The sequence below is a fragment of the Struthio camelus genome, chromosome W, assembly GCF_040807025.1.
Source record: "Struthio camelus isolate bStrCam1 chromosome W, bStrCam1.hap1, whole genome shotgun sequence".
In the NCBI taxonomy this organism is placed as follows: Eukaryota; Metazoa; Chordata; class Aves; order Struthioniformes; family Struthionidae; genus Struthio; species Struthio camelus.
The window spans coordinates 39,820,421-39,838,187 of NC_090981.1; the positions used below are offsets into that span (position 1 = coordinate 39,820,421).

The 17,767-nt window shown below is 39.0% G+C and overlaps 2 protein-coding genes across 3 annotated transcripts in view; both read right to left on the minus strand.

The window, feature by feature from the left end:
• The window catches only part of LOC138064245 (ubiquitin-like-conjugating enzyme ATG10), a 94,116-nt gene extending 77,352 nt beyond the window's left edge, over nucleotides 1–16,764 (minus strand). The window contains exons 1-4 of one of the 2 annotated variants that reach the window (XM_068925945.1): nucleotides 16,676–16,764; nucleotides 14,594–14,719; nucleotides 9,340–9,459; nucleotides 3,689–3,752 (exon numbers count right to left, since the gene is read on the minus strand). In XM_068925945.1, the coding sequence (XP_068782046.1) occupies nucleotides 3,689–3,752; nucleotides 9,340–9,459; nucleotides 14,594–14,719 (310 nt within the window). In that variant the 5' untranslated portion in view covers nucleotides 16,676–16,764. Of the gene's footprint in view, nucleotides 1–3,688; nucleotides 3,753–9,339; nucleotides 9,460–14,593; nucleotides 14,720–15,998; nucleotides 16,495–16,675 lie in introns of those variants that run through there. The other variant, XM_068925946.1, reaches the window with a different exon arrangement.
• On the minus strand, nucleotides 16,228–17,196 carry LOC138064331 (proline-rich protein 2-like). Its single transcript, XM_068926374.1, has one exon. The coding sequence runs from the start codon at nucleotides 17,194–17,196 to the stop codon at nucleotides 16,228–16,230; it is 969 nt and encodes a 322-aa protein (XP_068782475.1).
• Nucleotides 17,197–17,767: the final 571 nt, after the last annotated feature.

Sequence of the window (17,767 nt, forward strand, 5' to 3'; positions counted from 1 at the left end):
ACCGGGGAAGTGTTTGGTATGGTAGCTGGACAGTGTTTTAATCAAATACATACATACCAGGCTATTTAGTAAAAGGTATCTGCTCATAAAAGACAAAGAATTATTATATTCTACTGATAATACCCCCCTCAGCTTCTTCATTGCTATCACCCTCAAGCATAGCAGTGCTTAGGAAACGCCACAGTGTGTTATAACACACATCAGTTGTAATATTTTAAGTAATATAATGCAATGCCTTGGTGCTTACCACAAGCACTGTTGATATACCCATTACTTCACTATCTCTTCCAACTATGGTAGCTCCATTTAACCTTTACTTTTCAGGAAAAAAAAAAAAAAAGAAAGAGAATCCTAGACTGGAATGACAAACCACTGTATTTTTAGGATTTTTTTTTTAAACATTGTAACATTGACAGATAAGAAATATCTATTTTTATAACAGTTTTTTCAACAAGCCTACTATAATAACATCTTAAAATTGAAAACAGAAAAACAGATTTTAATTTCTCATAAGCTCTTCCACTGATAAAACTACATAGGTTGGAATCTCTGGATATTTTGCCCAGATAGGAAGGCATGTCAAGCATGCAGCTATTAAAACATGTGAGGCGAAAGCCACCAAACTTTGCGTAAAAAGACATTACCCTAGTAAAATGAGGGAGGAACAGAAAGGTCAGCTAGGTATCAACCTAAATCCCTGGTCTCTGAGACTCTTGTTATACATGCCATTAAATGCAATGTTAAGGTAAATAAATATGTATAATTCATAGGGCAAAGACAACTGCTGTGGAAGTGTAGTCTGGCACCATCTTTAAAAAATATTATTTACCACCTCACAATCACAATTTATTAAAAAGGCACACATAAAAAAAATCTGCAATCAAATCATACTGTAGAAAAAATTTTAAGCGTAACTTGATGAATTAAGAAAAAAAAGGTTTAGAGACCTCAGTCTGGATTTGTTTTTCTTGCCTAAATTTGATAAAACCACCCAGATTTTTCAAAACAACATTCTAGATGTCATGAAACAATGCACTAAACAGAAACAAAGTAATACTTCTTTTTAATACTGGTAAGATAGGATCACTGGGCCAAATGTGGGAGCTTATAAATAATTTTGTTTTGTCAGCGACATTACTAGGCTTTGAAAATTCAGACTTTGGGAAAACCACCTTCATTTACCACAGTCTCAATGTGCGCTTCACAGGGAAAGGGGGGTTATTTATTACAGAAGTCAAGGAAGACATGCTGCCGGGATTATGCCATGTCTTCAACCACTGTAACTCTAACTGAACTGTCATATTCAGTGAGAAAATCTGAATTAGAATATTTTTTCTTGTGTTTGATGTAGCATTTATTTGCTAATATCAAGTGACAACTCTGAATGCCAAGATAGCAGATAAAAAGTTGAAATCACTCTACACTAGCATCTAAACTAGAAAGAAATCACTTTTGGAGGTCGTATAATATGCTTCTTCAGTTCTCCCAGAAGCTTCATAATTAGCTCATATATTTGCTTTGATATCATTTCTAAGGTTTGTGAAAACTTATTAAGCATATTCTACTGGGTAAAACAGAGCAGAAATCAAAGACTGTTAAAGATAGAGAATTAAGATTAGAGTCCCACCACCCACAATGACAGTCAAGCCAACAGCATGTCATCAAAGTTGTTGAAGGCTAAACGTAACTACTGTTAATAAGATTTGCCAGGGATACCAGAGTGACACACAGAAAGTGATCTACAGAGGTCAGTGCGTGGGACAGAGAAACTTCCCACGCCTCTAGGTCTTTATAAGAGCACAAGCAGTTAGGCCCTTCCACTAGGATTGAGACATCCCATCAATGAAGGAATCCAGAAGCACGATGTATCTGGGATTCAAATGACTTCTGTCACCACAGCATTCTTCCTTTATTGGGGTTTCTCCAGCTCAAGGAAAGGGTGTAATGTCTATCCTCAAGTGTCTTTCAGCCATATTTCTAAACCATATCAGCACCAAAAGAAGCTCTGGTTCCAGGGAGACCTAATGGAATACTTCTAAGCTGAGCACACTGAAGAGTGTCTGAGTAGATCTGAGACTGGCTGAAATTAGAATTCTTCCTTCCTTCCTATCAAAGCTACCAAAGCTTCCTACATCAGCTTTTCCAGGGAACATATTTTGGGTTGAGCAAAGATGCAGCATCATTTACGCCCTCCTCAGAACAACAGGGAAATGAGGAGAAAGACGAGGCAAAAACTCATCTGTTTGTGAAGCAGCTGCATTGCTCTTAAGCTGTGATCATTCATGACAAACTGATGTTTTAGGTGAGTATGTAATACTTGATTTTTTTCCCTGTACTAAGGTCCATTTATTATATCTCCAGTGAGTGCTGGATCCCATTAAATGTATTTACATTTTTCCCTTTGAGTACTGTTTACTGGGTTTTTACTTCACATTTTTTAACCATCCAGCAAATACTGTGGTTATGCAAATGTTTACACTGAGTTTGTCTTATTTACTTTTGCACAAAAAAGGAGTTGTTCTTAATTCTAAAAATACTGGGTTTGTTTAAAGAAAAAATGATTAATAATTACTGAGAATTGGAATTTTCTAGTTGTTATAGACTGAGCAGCACAGCTGAACAGCAATCACATGGTATTTCTGAAGTATGAAAAAGATGTCAGACTCATTCCCACATCCTCCATCAGGCAGATCTTCACTAAACGCTAATGAACATCTGCCAGCAAAGGTGGAGTCCACATAAAAATAAATACATAACTTCATCAACATGTCTGCAAAGCTCAATGCTCATTTTCCAAAGGTAGCATCAGGTACTAAAAGATATTCAGCGCTCCTAGTCTGCCCACTCCTTCATAAACTAGCAATGGTTGTAGCTTCAGAAATGGTTCCACGCTGACTCACTTTTCTGCAATACCCAAAAGAGCCGAGACAAACCACACACAGAGAATTATTACTCCAAGTTATTGCTTCCCTTGAGCTATTTGAATAATAAACAAAAAGAATGCATAAAGTGAATCCAGATTTTTCTATTTTACTCTTTTAGAATTTAAGCTCTTCAAGGCAGGACTGTCTTCCTTTTGAATTTTGTATACTGTTCATTTCACCTTGTCAACAACTCACATAATGTATGATAATAATTGCTCTGTCCTTGCTTAAAAGGTGTCCACATAGCACTTAATAAAAGCTGGAGTTGGATTCAGTTGATGGTAAATACTAAAGTCTACAATGAAAGGCAGTATTTAAGTGCAATGGACTACCCAAGGCTCATAATAAAATAAGTGAAATATGACTTTATAGCATTCGAATAGTTTCAGTCATAGGGAGAAAAAAATATTCTGTTCATTGTGATTTACTTAGACTGAGGGGAAAAAAAAAAGGATGATTGAAAAGGGAAAAAAGAGCACAAACATAGAAGGATAAGATTCCAGTTTCGATGAAAGTGGAAGCTACTGTCTCATACAGAGTCAAGATACCACTGGCACAGTGTCCCTCAAAACCAAGTCTGGGTTAAGTTCATCAACCTTATTACCTCCCCTGCACACCTGTTCATCATCACATCTAGTCTCCATGAAGAGCTTGTGATGAAGAACTTATATGAATCATGTTTATAAACTTGCATAACAAAGGTTGTCAGCAAAGAAGTATTTATTTGAAATATATGATTCCAATATAAAAAAAGTCATACAAACCAAGACACGATCCCATGCTCACTGATACAGATCCTGACTGACCTCCCGATAGGACAGATTTGATCTGAATCAAGCAAGAACACAAACTCAGATTGTTGTGAAATCAACCAGAACACAATATGAGAGTTAAACAAGGTTTATGCGGAAAAATATCAATGATATTCATCTGGCATAAGTTCAGGGCAGCACAGACAGGTAACAACTGATCCAATAAAAATTTAACCAGAATCAAATTGCAACTTGAAAATTTTAAAATGGCACAGTGTGTTTGTACCAGTTCCCTGCTTTGCATCTCATCCTATTTTTAATATATTGGAAGATACCCTAAAACAGATGTACGATCTCTTCAGCTCATGTTCTAAGGATTGAACACGAGCTTACTGGTTAAAAAGGAGTGTCCTCTACAAACTCAGTCAAAGGTTCATTTAGGCTTAGTCACAATGTCATTAGCTTCTGTTTACCATCTGGATAGGTATACTACCATGAGTAAAAGCTGGGTGGGAGCAGGAAACAATTCCTCAAGAAAAAGGACACACGTAACTTTCTCACGTTAAAACAAACATCCCGATTAAAATAAATCAATAGAAATCACAAAATGGCATCCCAGAGGAACTTTCTCAATCCTTTTCTACTAAGAAGACAAACGGAAAGAGATAGGGTCTGCATAAACCAGCATCCCCAGACACATGGTTGGATAAATGACTTGACAACTCAGCAACCAACAAGTACAAAGAGAAACTTTCTGAAACTGCTATAAGTAGGTATTAGTATTTAAGCATACTTGTGTGCAAATCCTTTGCCTTTATAATGTCAATGCAACTAGGCAGACGTAAATCCTTCTTTTTATTCACCTTAACCTAAGTTTGTATTAAGGGTGACTTCAATGTAGAGAATAAAACCCAACTCATGATTCTTACACTGTACCCACTTAAAAGTGGACCCTCTGAACAGTCTCCTGCACCCTATGCACTTCTCATTTGAGTTCATAAGATAATTCCTCTACTGCCTAGGACAGTTTAGCACTTAGCAAGAGTGTGTCTGAAAACTAGATGTCAGAGGACTACTGCCATGTGAAAGTACAACAAGAAGACAGACTCTGAAGACTTGCTCATTAACTGAAGCAACCATCAATTAACTTACTTATGTGCACGGCAGAAGCCTTCAGTTGCAGAAATCGGAGAACCCGCTTTATACTAGGTAACAACATGCCAACTTGCTGTAGAATAGTACAGTAGTTCCCAAACCTATTCTTAGCGTCCTTCCTTCCAGAACTATAGAGTGAGCTGCCTCACATTATAGCAACTTACTGCCAATTAGCTGATCATTAGCAACTTTCAATACCTGCAAATCAGGAACCACTGTGCAAGCCAGCAGTTCCAACAGGAGCTGGAATACAGCAATTTGTCAAAAAAAAAAAAAATGGTGATATTGTGCTGTTCAAAAAAGAAAACAGTGATGCTTCGGTATACTAACATGTACAGCTCCATTACATGCACTGGCTGTGACTGACTATTCTGACCCCAAGTATGACAAAGGCCATAGTATTCCACTGCACAAAACCTAAAATCACCAGTTCAAGTCAAGCATGCGAGTCTCAATATAAAGACTTCAAAGTTTAAGCCAATGTCAGTTGTTCCAGTGGCTTACCCTTAAGCCCTTTTTTCGAGTCGCTGCTTTACAAAATACAGTCCTCAACCAACTTTAAGCTTCAATGTCAAATTGAAATCTTGGCCTCAGTGAAGTCAACAGCAAAAATTATTACTGCTTTTAATGGGCTCATACCCATATTTGGTTGTATGAGATTCATGCGACAAAGTGCAGACAACTTCATCTGAGTTAACCATCTAGCTTCTCTTGATTGTGAATGAAAGAAGCAGATATTTCTAGATTCATCTTGTCCTAGAGAAGACATCAAAAATAGGTTGACTGAATTGTACCAAAAAATGCTTTTTTCCCTTCTCAGGCTGTAAACAATGATTTAAGTGACCAGATCTATATTGCAGATACCTAAAATAAGCAAAAAGAATCCCACATGGGACTTTATTCTTGGTTTGTAGATACTTTTGCTTCTCTTCATTAAAATAAAGCTGCATAAATGGAACAAAAAATACCACATAATACAGACTGCCCTGTAGAAGAGACCAGAATAGATAACTCCCTCATCAGGAAGACTCCAAATATTAGGTACCACAGAGTGAGCTAGAAAAGTTGGAAAAGTTAACTGTCTTTGTGAGTAATGAGCTGAAATAAATTTCTCAAATAATTTCATTAGTTTCCCTGTGGATCATATAAGATCAGCAAATTTCTGATACTCTGATACCCGATAATTAATTTTCTATTTTAATAAAGTTATTTCAATTCAGCTGCTCTGTATTCTTCTGCACTGTATCATCATACTGTAGGATCCATTGACAGGTTAAAAACAAACAGAAAAGTAGTAATTTTGCTTCTCTGTCATTTCAACATCCTATTTGTATTCTTTGCTACAACAGAATATACCCACTGATTTATTCGGCACCACCTCTTTTCTGATATGTTCTTTCGCTCAATTACTTAAGTAGGAGTTATAGTCTCATCATGGATAATTTCACTATTTCGTTCCAGCTTCAAAAATTTGTCTTCAAATTTTCTTCCTAATTCTCACCTTGCCTGACAAAACTAAAGTTCTGTTCTAATAGTAATTTCCAAACTGCATTCCCAGGAACACTCTAGAAGAAAATCTTGTTGCCTCTTATGCCATGTCAGATACCACAGAAGGTTTTTTTCCCCTATCTTTGTCTTTGCTTGTTCTTCCAATAAATGGATAACATATCTTTGTTTATTGATTATATGCACTTCATTTTCCTAATTTTTTCTTTCTGGCTGTTCCTAATTAGCTATCTTATAAAAAACTATGTATGGTATTTCCTACCACACCTTGAAGGAGAAGATCAGACAACAAACACAGATGCATCTATCTCGGTGAAACGTGTAGTAAAGATACCATACGACAAAGATCTAGATCGCAATAGTAATTCTAGACTGTAAAACTGTCAGACAATGGCCATAGACTTTGTGAAAGAAATTTATATTCTTCTCTTGAGCTCCTTCAGCTTTCAAATATATACAAATAAAATTTCTAGTATTTTCTAAGAAAATATGCTAACTACTGAATTTCCAAGTTTCCTCAAAACCAGCACTCTTTGTTGAACTCTGTTTTATTAGAACATACTTCAACAACATTTAGAAAGAGTAACCGTAGTAACTATTTAACACTATGCAATTTATTGATGTAAACTGTGTTTTTTATAATAACAAAACCTATTTAAATAACAGACTGTTCAAGAATAGCACAACAAGGACTTTGACATTCAACATAGGTGGAAAAGAGCACGTTTCCAATACACACATGAGTTTACTTAAACAGATTTGTCCCCTCTGCAGTCATTACTTCCATTACTTTCTCCTTATTGTTGAATATACAGTTTGACACATCCATAGCAAATTTGATTTTCTAACTTACCTCTGTGTTTCTCCCATTTTCTAGGTTAAATAACTATGTTTTCAATGGCAGGGTTCCCCTTCAGTTTAATGAAGAATATAAATTTGATATAATCTCTATTAGGCAATAAATATTTTGGGGAGGAAACTCAATTTTTTTCTTATATGTAGGCTCATGTCCTATAACCTATGTCATATTCTAAGATCGTTCTCTTGCTTCGCTCTTCCTCTTTATTGCTACTGTGCAACATGAGCAAAGACTCCTTCTGAAGAGGACCAGATGATGTTCAAAGGTCTCTTCCAAACTAGACACTTCTATGATTCTAAACACAGAAATCTTTTACAATATTTCACAAGGTAATTATTAGTACCTTGATAAACCATAGGGCTTGATCTGAAACCATGTTTCAGTATATTAAAGACTAGACCTCTGAAGCCCTCTTTTTTGTGATACTTTTTCTGCAGCCAATACTTCTTTCCATAAGAAGGGCCCAACAGCTTTACAAGATGTTCATTTAAAATCTACTCTGTAATGAAGACTTGATTCATTATAAAAACAATGGCACAATCGTCGAAAGTAATTCTGAACATAAATAGTAATCTGTTCTTACAAGTCAGGACTGAAGTATACAAACAGAGTGATAAAGTAAGCAAAGCACCGATACTAACCTTTATTTTAAGAAACACTAGAATTTAAATTAGAGGAAAATTTTAAATGCTTCAGGTACCTTTCAGGTAACTTGCACATCATGCTTATAATTGGCACCTATCAAACAAATATAAGGTAATGATTCTAAAGATGACACGGATTCCAATTTGTATAAAAGCTGGTGTGTCAGCAACAGCCTTGTAAAATTTTATAATTCCTTTTTTTTCTTTTTTTCGGCCGTATTAAACAAGTGGTTCTATCAGCAATGGAACTACATCACATTTCCAGCCTGCTTGTGTTGTTTGAACCCTAGCCTTCAAACAACAATTCCAGCACTCATCTGCTCCTCATCATACTCTGAAGGACCAAGGTGCCACTCCTACACTTACGCTGACTAGCCAAATAGAAGGTAAAGACCAGAATTTTGTCTGCTAGTAAAAGTCACCTTTCATCCAGCCAGTCATCAGCTTTCAGTAATTTAATTCTTTTTGATATCTAACCTCTCTTTAAAATTTGGATGAAATTAGTCAGTGAACTCAAAAATCAGTAGAAAGGACAATATCACAGACTAACAGATAGCATGATTTTATAACTGTCATTTCCTTCAGGAATCAGGCCAAAAGAATACTCATTTCAGATCCTGTAGCAGAGTTCTCTGGGAAAAAGAGAATCAATGTGCTGATGAAAAAAAGAAAAGGAATTGCCACAGAAAAAAGTAACTGAAAAATATACCACGTCAATCAATTCAACCGTTTATAACATAAAGAATGTATTGTTTTCAGTCAATTAAAATCCATTACTTCTTTTCACATATATGATAATAACATAACAAGGGAGTAAATTTCTCATGTTTGTATCCCGATTAGTCAATAATCTGGATGTCTAATGCAGAGTCAAACAAGCAAATAATTATTCAAAGCAATTCACCTTGAGTTTAATGAACACTTTTCATTTTCTGGAAGAAAGAAGTTTTTTTTTTTCTTCAAGAACTCCAACGCTATTTTCTCCTTCCACCACTAGTTAAAATAAGTGCTCAATATTTGTAAGAATTAGTGCCACAGTAGCAAAGTGTCCAAATACTTCTCATACTAATAGCCTTATGAGTATAGAACTCCTATACATGAGTTATTTCTTCAGTAAATATAATCTCACATTAATATTAACCTCAACATTTGCTTTAATTAATATTTACCTTTAACATAACTAAATCTTGATGCTTAATCTTTTCCAAAAAGCTTAATGTTAGTGAATTAATATGTAAACAAATATCCTTCCGTGATGAGAATAACACATATATAAGATGCTGTAACCTTTCGACTTCGTCCCAATTTTCATCTCCAATTTAGCTGCATACATAAGAATTCTATGAAGAATTATTAAAAGCCATTCATAACTTAAGACCTGAAATCTTTCTGGAGGGATTAGGTGTTCAAGTATTGAATAGTATAATACATAATTTGTTAATGCTCATGATTTATTTTATAAACATAAAAGTCTATAAATACAAAAAATCTGTACTTACTTCAACATGCATAAATAACGTTTGTTCAATGTTATCATTGTTTTTTTCCTTGAGATCTGGTGAGACATTTCTACTTGTTATTTGGAAGTGCGTTTTACTAAGATAACCATCAGCAAAGTCCTGTGTCCAGAAAACAGAAAAGAAAAATATTTTCTGTAACCAAAATGCTACATGCTATCACTGTTCTATAAAATAAACACTGCATGGTAATTAGGCATAAGCTCTAAGTCTTTTTGTAGGCACCAATGACTGCATTGCTTCTCAGCATCTCCTCACAGGTAGTTTATACAAGTTCTCGGTGTTACGGAAGTCAAAGACCTGAATAGTGAAAATAAAATTTAATATAGCTATTAATTGAATGAGTCAACTGATATCTGGGGACCAGGATTAGTGCCAAAGAGTTGGAAGACAGTGCATTAAGGTCATGAAGAAATAAGCAGCTGACAGTGATTTGGACATACCAATTTCAAGCAATGCACTCACACCAGTATAAAGTTCCCAGTTCTTGGTACTTTGGTTGATATTAGTTCTGCTCCCTCTACTAACTTTGATAAAGTCCTAAAAAAACCTCAGAACCTGTGCGTGCAGAGTCACAACTTGTTGCTTTCTCTTGATCAGCTCTGAGGGTCAAATGTAAGGGAAAACAGACAAAGCGATATCCATACCTTCTCCCAGTTCCCTTTTTATCATTCTGCTTTCCCGGCCACGTGGTTTGCTGTTGTGAAAGGCCCCTGTGCAATTTCACAGTGGCAGAAGAAGCTTTTAAGGGCTTTCCCCCATTGCTGACCTGACTATCTGCACACATATATAAAGATTATTTTGTCAATTAGAAATAAGAAGAGAGAAAAGAGTTTAATAACAGATCGCTAGAAAAATGTGCACTTTGGAATGGAGGAAGAGCACACAGAACACAAAGAACAGTAGTTGCATGTTAAGGACTTATTTCTCAAGGAAACAAATAAATAGGGTTTTATTAGCTGTTTCATCACATTTTATTTTAAACAAACAAATACAGAAAGCTTATGTGCAACATCTGATGTGAAAGGATTCTACTTAAAACAGTCTCTCTACAAAATTCATTAATATAGCATTAAATTGCTTGACAAGGCTGCAAATTTAACTGTAACTTAACTGTTCAGTTAATCCATCACTTCTGACACAGTTTATTTCATGTAGTCTGACTTTTAAATCAACATGTGTTCTATTCTGACACATCAGTTCTCTTTTCAGTGATACTGTAGAATATATAATTCCAGCATCTGCTATAGGCTGTTTGTGTACTTTGTTCTTACCAACTTTCATACCTGAAATAAAACGACCATGTTATTGATCTGCATTTTTGTCTGTGAAGTTTTAAGCACGGATGCTATTATGGAGTTTGGTATTATGATATTACCTTGCTCATAACTTCTCTTACTGCTACGCTTTTTTTCTCCCACTAAATATCATCAAGAGCATGACTACTCCAAACTTTTCTGGACGTCCTATTGTAGAACCAACAGCATCTTCTGCTATGAAAAGTCAAGCACGCAAGAGGACAACAGTGACAGAAAAATTAGGCCTAACTTGGCAACACAAAAGTCATTTATTCAAAGCTCTCTGAAGTCTCTCTTTCCTGTGGAGCTTCCTGTGAGGGTCAGCAAGAGTAAAGCTCCCTACATTGGTATTTATCCCCCTGAGAACAGCAGAGAAAGTACTACTGCCGCCCACAGAGGTGAACTGCCCCAAGGCACCATCAGCTTTGCCAGAGAAGGGCTGGATATAACACTCACCTCCCTGAACCAGTTTTTCCTGCGAGGGGAAAGAAGGAGCCAAAGCTCTAACAGCCTTCACATTCTATAGTATTTGAATGCCTTGAAAAATATCTACGGACAGATGGAAACAGGGAGTTAGCAGTCTCTGCATTTGACAGTTACACGTCAGAGGTCGGTGAAGAGGAGACAGGAAAGAGAAGCATCCCTCCCGTTGCACTCTCTATAGTGTACATACTTTGTATACTTCTTTCCCTATAAACAAATCAATACTTTAGTGCAGACTTTGATCCTCAAAATGGGTAATGGGAGTTCCCTTCTACTCCAACTGCCTTATAAGTGTGCATCACAAACAAGTGAAGCCATACACACAGCCTTTGACATGATTACCTAGGTTAACCTAACTAAACATGAAACAAAAGAGACAGCAAGAGGAGCAACAGCATTCACTGATGAGATTTAACTATCCAATCCGAGTAACATCAGCGTTAATGCCCAAACTCACCTCCATCAGGTCCTACAACTGAGGTGCCTTTGGCTTTTTTACAGATTTATTTGGAAAAAAAAACAGGTTATAAAAATAACACAGTTTAGAACACTTCACTTAAAGCTGTAAATATAGGGTTCTGCTTGGGCCATGTGAGCTTATGCCAGAAGAGCCAGCTCAGCAAAAAAAATGGATATCATTTCACCATTTAAGTTTAATTTCCACAGAAAACATAAGAACATAGTTCTACAAGTCTAGTTTACTTGTGTGGTCTTATTGCTATCAATGGGTCTATTCACGTGAGCATGGAATGAGGAATGGGATCCAAGTGAATTACATCAGGAAAATTAAGAGTGCCCCAAACTACCCATAGCACATAAATTGTTAAAAAAAAAAAGAAAAAGAAAAAGAAAAAAAAACAATGAGACATCTTGTTAAAGACAAGTTCTCTTCCCTGATTATATATTATAAATGGATGTTCTTAATGGCCAGGTTTTTATCACACACTGAAATCACAGAGTCGCCAGCTTGGCCCACTAAAAAAAACTCTCACCGTTTTTTATAGTGAGAACAAAAATCTATCTCATTTCACTATTTCCAGCAAAGCTTCCTATTTCACAGAAAGTTCAAACTTTGACCCATGTATTGAATTCCCGATAGAGGTTCATAGCATCTTTCTTTGCTGAATAAATCCCTCATAAATACAGCCTTGGACTGAAATCTAAAGTTTCAAATGGTTGCCTGTAAGAAAGGGTGTTTTGTAATAGCTGGCTAATATTTTCAGCATTTTAAAAACCCATATGTGTTCTAAACAGAATGTATCTACGACCAAGCTCTTTCTTCATACTGAAATTCAGTTTTATCTGTGATGAAAGGGTTACAAATGCTAATGTATAATTATTTTGTAAAAGCGATATCATGTATTTACTCCGGGACTTCTTGCACTTCAGAATGGTACCAGGATGACTTTTCTCCCCAAAATTCATGAAAGGATGGGAACTGAGCCATTAAAATAAAATAAAAAAGAAAACTAGCAACATGGATTCTGTAAACGGAAGAAACAAAAAGTTAATAATAATGAGTATATATTCCAAACCATTCCTTGCTGAGAATCGGCATGAGAAGCAAGAGAACATAAGAAAAACTACGTTGCCCACCTAGCCAAAAAAAGCGTGGGAAAAAGAAATCATAAAATAATATGGATCTATTATTAGATAGCAAATAACAGAAGCATTTGAAGTAGAAAAAGCAAGTGTTCAAAATATTTGTTGTTACTCGAGAACAAATATAAATGATATAGCCATATTCTACAATTATTACAAAATTTTCATTTCAGAAGTGGTTAAGTAGGACAGTAACACGAAGTGGCTATCATCAATATTCTTAAATACACCTAAGAATTGTTGATTTTCTTGGAGCGCTGCGGAAGTTTCAGAGAACTTGGGAGAATGCCAGCATGTACCAATATATCTTTAATATACACATACTGGATAGCTTGAGTAACTATATGCATATTAGCTTGACATCATCCCAAGCAACATAGCAGAAGATTTGATATAGAATTCAGTAAATGAAAAATTGAAGCCAGTAAATGTAATTCCTTTTAATAAAAACAGATCTTGTCAAGGTAAAAAGATTTGTTTGGTTGATAAAGATAAAAGTGGTGACAGTATATGCACAGAATTCCATAAGGCAACTGTAGATTCCACAAGCAGAAATTAAAAAATTAAAATAACCCAAAACTAATGTGACACACACTAAAAAGATGAAAAAATGGTTAACTCACACATCTCAAATGTAACTTAAAAATGGAGAATCATCATAAAAGAAGTGATTCTAATGGGGTCCTGTGGGATTAGTTTTGGCCCTGTGCTATTTAAAATTTTGATTAATGACCTAGAAACAATATGTAATTATTATTGGTGAGGTTTGAAAATGGTGGGGAAGCAGTAAATAATGAGGATTGATCACTCATATAGATAGATTTTACTGGTTGCTGTAAGCAAGCAAATAACATGCATTTTTAAATACAAATAGATGGGTGCATCTAGGACAAAGACTGTAGGATGAAGGATTCAATCCTTAGGCATAAAACCCATGCAAAGGCTTATGGGTAATTAGATGTATAGGAGCTCACCATGTGCTATTTCAGCTTGAAGAGTTAAAGTGATCCTTCGGTATATAACCAAAGAAACTTGCTAGGAGCAGGAAGGTTATAACATCTGAATTTAGCACTGCTATAACATCCACTGTCTCGTTCTGTCCTCAGTTGAAGAAGGATGTTGATATACTGGAAAGGATTCAGAAGAGATCCACAAGAATGATTAAAGGATTGGAAAACATGCCAAACAGCCAAGGAGCTCAATATGTTTTGCTTAACACAGGCAAGGTTAAGGGGTGAATTGATTCTAATCTGAAAGTACTGAAATAAGGAGAATTCTGATAAAAGAAGGGTACTCAGCCTAGCAGACAATGTATAAGTTCCAATGGCTAGAAGATGAAGGTAGATAGTTCAGGTCAGAAGTAGAATTTTTTTTTTTTTAATTGTAAGCATAGTCAACCATTAGAATGGCTTGCTAAGAGGTGTGTGATTGTCCCCCCAACACTGGGAGTTTTGAGCGCTCTTTTTCTGCTCTGAATGCTTCTGTTATTTGTCATCTAATAAATATTCCTTGAAAGATCATTTCTGATCAGAACAGAAATTATTCCGCATAATCCTACCCCTTTGCTATGTAAAAGGTTGCACTACACCATCACAGCAGTTGTTTCTGGATTCATGAACTATTAATCTATTTAATAGATGTACTGGCCTACATCCTCAGCTAAATCACTTTTGCAGTTTCTTGGTTTTGCACCAGCTGTTTAAAATGTCATTTATTTCATGCGATGTAAACCACTCTAAAGGACGTTCTAGTTTGGAAAGGTTGTCAACAAATCAACAAAGGCCAGCAAGGGTATTTAAAACTTGAGAAGAAGATTAGGTAGGAACTATTTACTGATACTTAGATTATTTTACCTTGCTAGTTCTCCACTCCCAACCATCTCCTATTTGCTGTGAATGTTTAATAAATTCTTCACAGTCCTGCTTGAATCTTTTTTCTTCCAAAAAGAAGTCCTCTTCACCAGCCACACTAAAGGACATCTGCAGAACAAATGATGACAGACGAAATAAACACTAAAAATTTCACCGATTCATAGCAATTGAACAGTAAAATAACAAAAAAATGGAAAAAATGTTGTTTCTTAAACTAAAAGAAAGATGTGTTTCTTCAACTACAGCAAGACAAGGACCTCTTAAGACTGTCTAATCCAAACTCCTCTACTCAAAATAGGGTCAGCTAGAGCAGGTTTCTCAAGACCACATCCAGTCAGGTTTTGGCTGTCTCCAAGGATGGAGACCCCACAGCCTCCATGGGCAACTCGTTCCACCTTCACAGTAAATAAGTTTTTTCCTATCTGAGAACAGATTTTCCTGTATTTCAGTTTGTGCCCTTCGCCTCTTGTTCTTTCACTGGATACTACCAAGAAGAGTCTGGTTCCATCAGCTTTACTCCCTCCATCAGGTATTTATACACACTGATAACATCCTCCTGAGCCGTCTCTTCTCCAGGCCGAACAGTCTCAACTCTCAAGCTCTCCTTGTAAATAAGATGCTCCAGTCCCTTAACCATCTTCATAACCCTTCCCTGGATTCACTCCAGTATGTCCATGACTTTCTTGCACGGAGGACCCCAGAACGGGACACGGTACTCCAGATGTTGTTTACATTCCCTTACCAGTATGGTCCAACTGACAAACAAAAAAGCTGAATCCAGCTCATGGGCTAATTTCACGTGCGCGGCCTGCCATCTCTTCCTTCGGGAATAGAATGGCTCCACAAAGAACACGCAGAGGCCTAACACCTCTGGTGTCCCTGCACTCAGAGGGAGTGCACGTAAGGACCCACGTAAGGACCAGGCAGTACAGCTCCTAACAGCCAGCATTGTGCCTTCAGGGGGCTATAGGGCATTGTGCTTCAGATGAGCCCCTTCCCCACCCCCTGTATGCTTCTCAAATCTGGTCTTAAGGATCATATAAAGACTATCTCAGAAAACTTGCCCAGTTTCCCCCTTTTTTTTTTCTCCTCTCCTTTCAAAGAGGATGTATTATAAATGTGGCTGTTTCAATCCTTTTTATAGACACCAGGTATCATTGCAGCACCATACAGAAATATTTAGCAGGAGTTACAACCACTCCACATCCTGTTTTAACAAGAAATCAGAAGGTCACAACACGTCATGCAGCGTTCATTACTTTTCAGGATTTGGCCCTAAACTGCAACATCTTCCTGTCTGCCTGTGACATAAATTATCTACACAGCACTTCAAAATACATTATTTTCGATGGCACTTAACCCAAGCCCCTGTTAATCTGTATGTTACCTGGATGTGGAGAATGAGCAAAGATGGAAAACAGACACTATATATATGTCTGCAATTCCTGAATTTCCCAGTCCAGATGATGAATTGCAAAACTGCAATAAGTATAGGGCATGTGAAAACACTGTAGTTCTCACATATGTTTTAAATAGAGCTATGTGTTTTAGGAAATTAGCAGATGTAAAGAGATAGCAGACTGCTGGCAATCGAGCAGTATGCCTCCTTTTCTTTCTTAAACCATCACGGAAAGAATAAATAGCAGAAACGAACAGATCGGTGCCACCGAGCTAAGGGGCACTCGGACATCACGGTGGCGAAGGTCGGGCGAGCGCCTGGCGCAGGTACGGCGGGACAGGCACACGGCCCCAGTCTCTTCGGCCGAGCCCAGAAACGAGGGTGAGGGGCTCGCCTCCTCCTCCTCACCCGGCGGCCTGCCCGCGGCCAGCTCGGCCCCGCGCAGCCCGGCCAACGCTGCCGGCCTTGCCCGAGGGCCGCAGGCCAACGGCCGCCCTACGGCAGCCAGGCGGCAAGGGGCGAGCCCAGCCGGGGCAGCGGAGGGCAGACGGGCCCCGGCCGCCCCGCGCAGAGGGCGGGGGGCGCCCGCCGCCGCCGGCCCCGGAACGGGCGCGGCGTGGGGGAGAGCGGGAGGAAGCAGCCCGCAGCGCCGCCCAGCCACATACCGTGCCGCCCTCCTCCTCCTCCTCCTCCTCCTCCTCTCGCCGGCTCCAGGTGGCGGCACGCGGCCGACCCCGCCCCTCCGGCTCGCCGGGAGGCGCCAGCGCCGCGGGCCGCCTGCTGCGCCTGCGCGCGCTGCGGAGAGCCGGCGCGCCCCGCGGAAAGCGCGGCGGGGGGAAGGGCCAGGAGGGCTGCGCGCTGCGCGCGCATGCGCGGGCGGCGGGCGCGGAGGGGGGAGGGGGTGCCCGTGACGTAACGGTCCCAGCGCGGTAACCGTCGTGCTGAGGCGGTTGGCGGCCGCCCGCAAGGCTGTGGCGGGGAGGCTGTTACCGTCTCCCCGGTGGCAGTTCCCCCTCCCCTCTTCCAGAGAGGGCTTACTAGGGCCTGGTGGCCAGTCCTTCCCCTCCGCCCCGGGCCGGTGCTCGGCGCGGTGGGGCGCTGGGCTGGCTGGCCTTGGGCCGCGAGCTCGCGGTCGTGGCAGGCCGGGCGCGGGCTCCCCCCCCTGCGGTGCAGGCGGCGCAGGCATGGCCCCGAGGGGCGAAGGCGGGGCTCGTCGTGGCTGTCTGCCTGGCTGTGCTGCCCTGAAAAGTTGGTCTGGTGTGAGGCAAGCTGCCATAGGAGTGGGAAGGAGGGATTTGCTCCTGATGATAACCTCTTCTTCAGCTGCTGAGGCCCTTAATTCTCAGTGAGCTGTGGGGTTGCTCTCTGGTCCTCACTCAGGTGTCCTGCCTGGGCTCCTCAGAGGGGCTGTGGGCCTCATGCTCAAGTCTGTGTGGGGAAGGCACTGAAATACTTACTGATTGCTTTACTTGTTTAAAAAAGAGCTTTCTTAAAAAAAAAAAGCAGGCCTGACATCTAAATACCCATGTCAGTGTGCAGACTCTGCAAAGGAAGTTTGAGCTCTCTCACATTAGATTATAACATTCAAGTTACTACCAGGCAGCACAGACAGGAAACAGTGACCTAGAGGTGAGATGTTGTATATTCGATTACCGATCCACTCCATCTTCCAGCCCTTCATATTTATGGCGTTTTGGTGTATGAGAGTATGTAACAGATATCAAGAGTTTTCCGCAGACACTTCAGTACTCAACAGG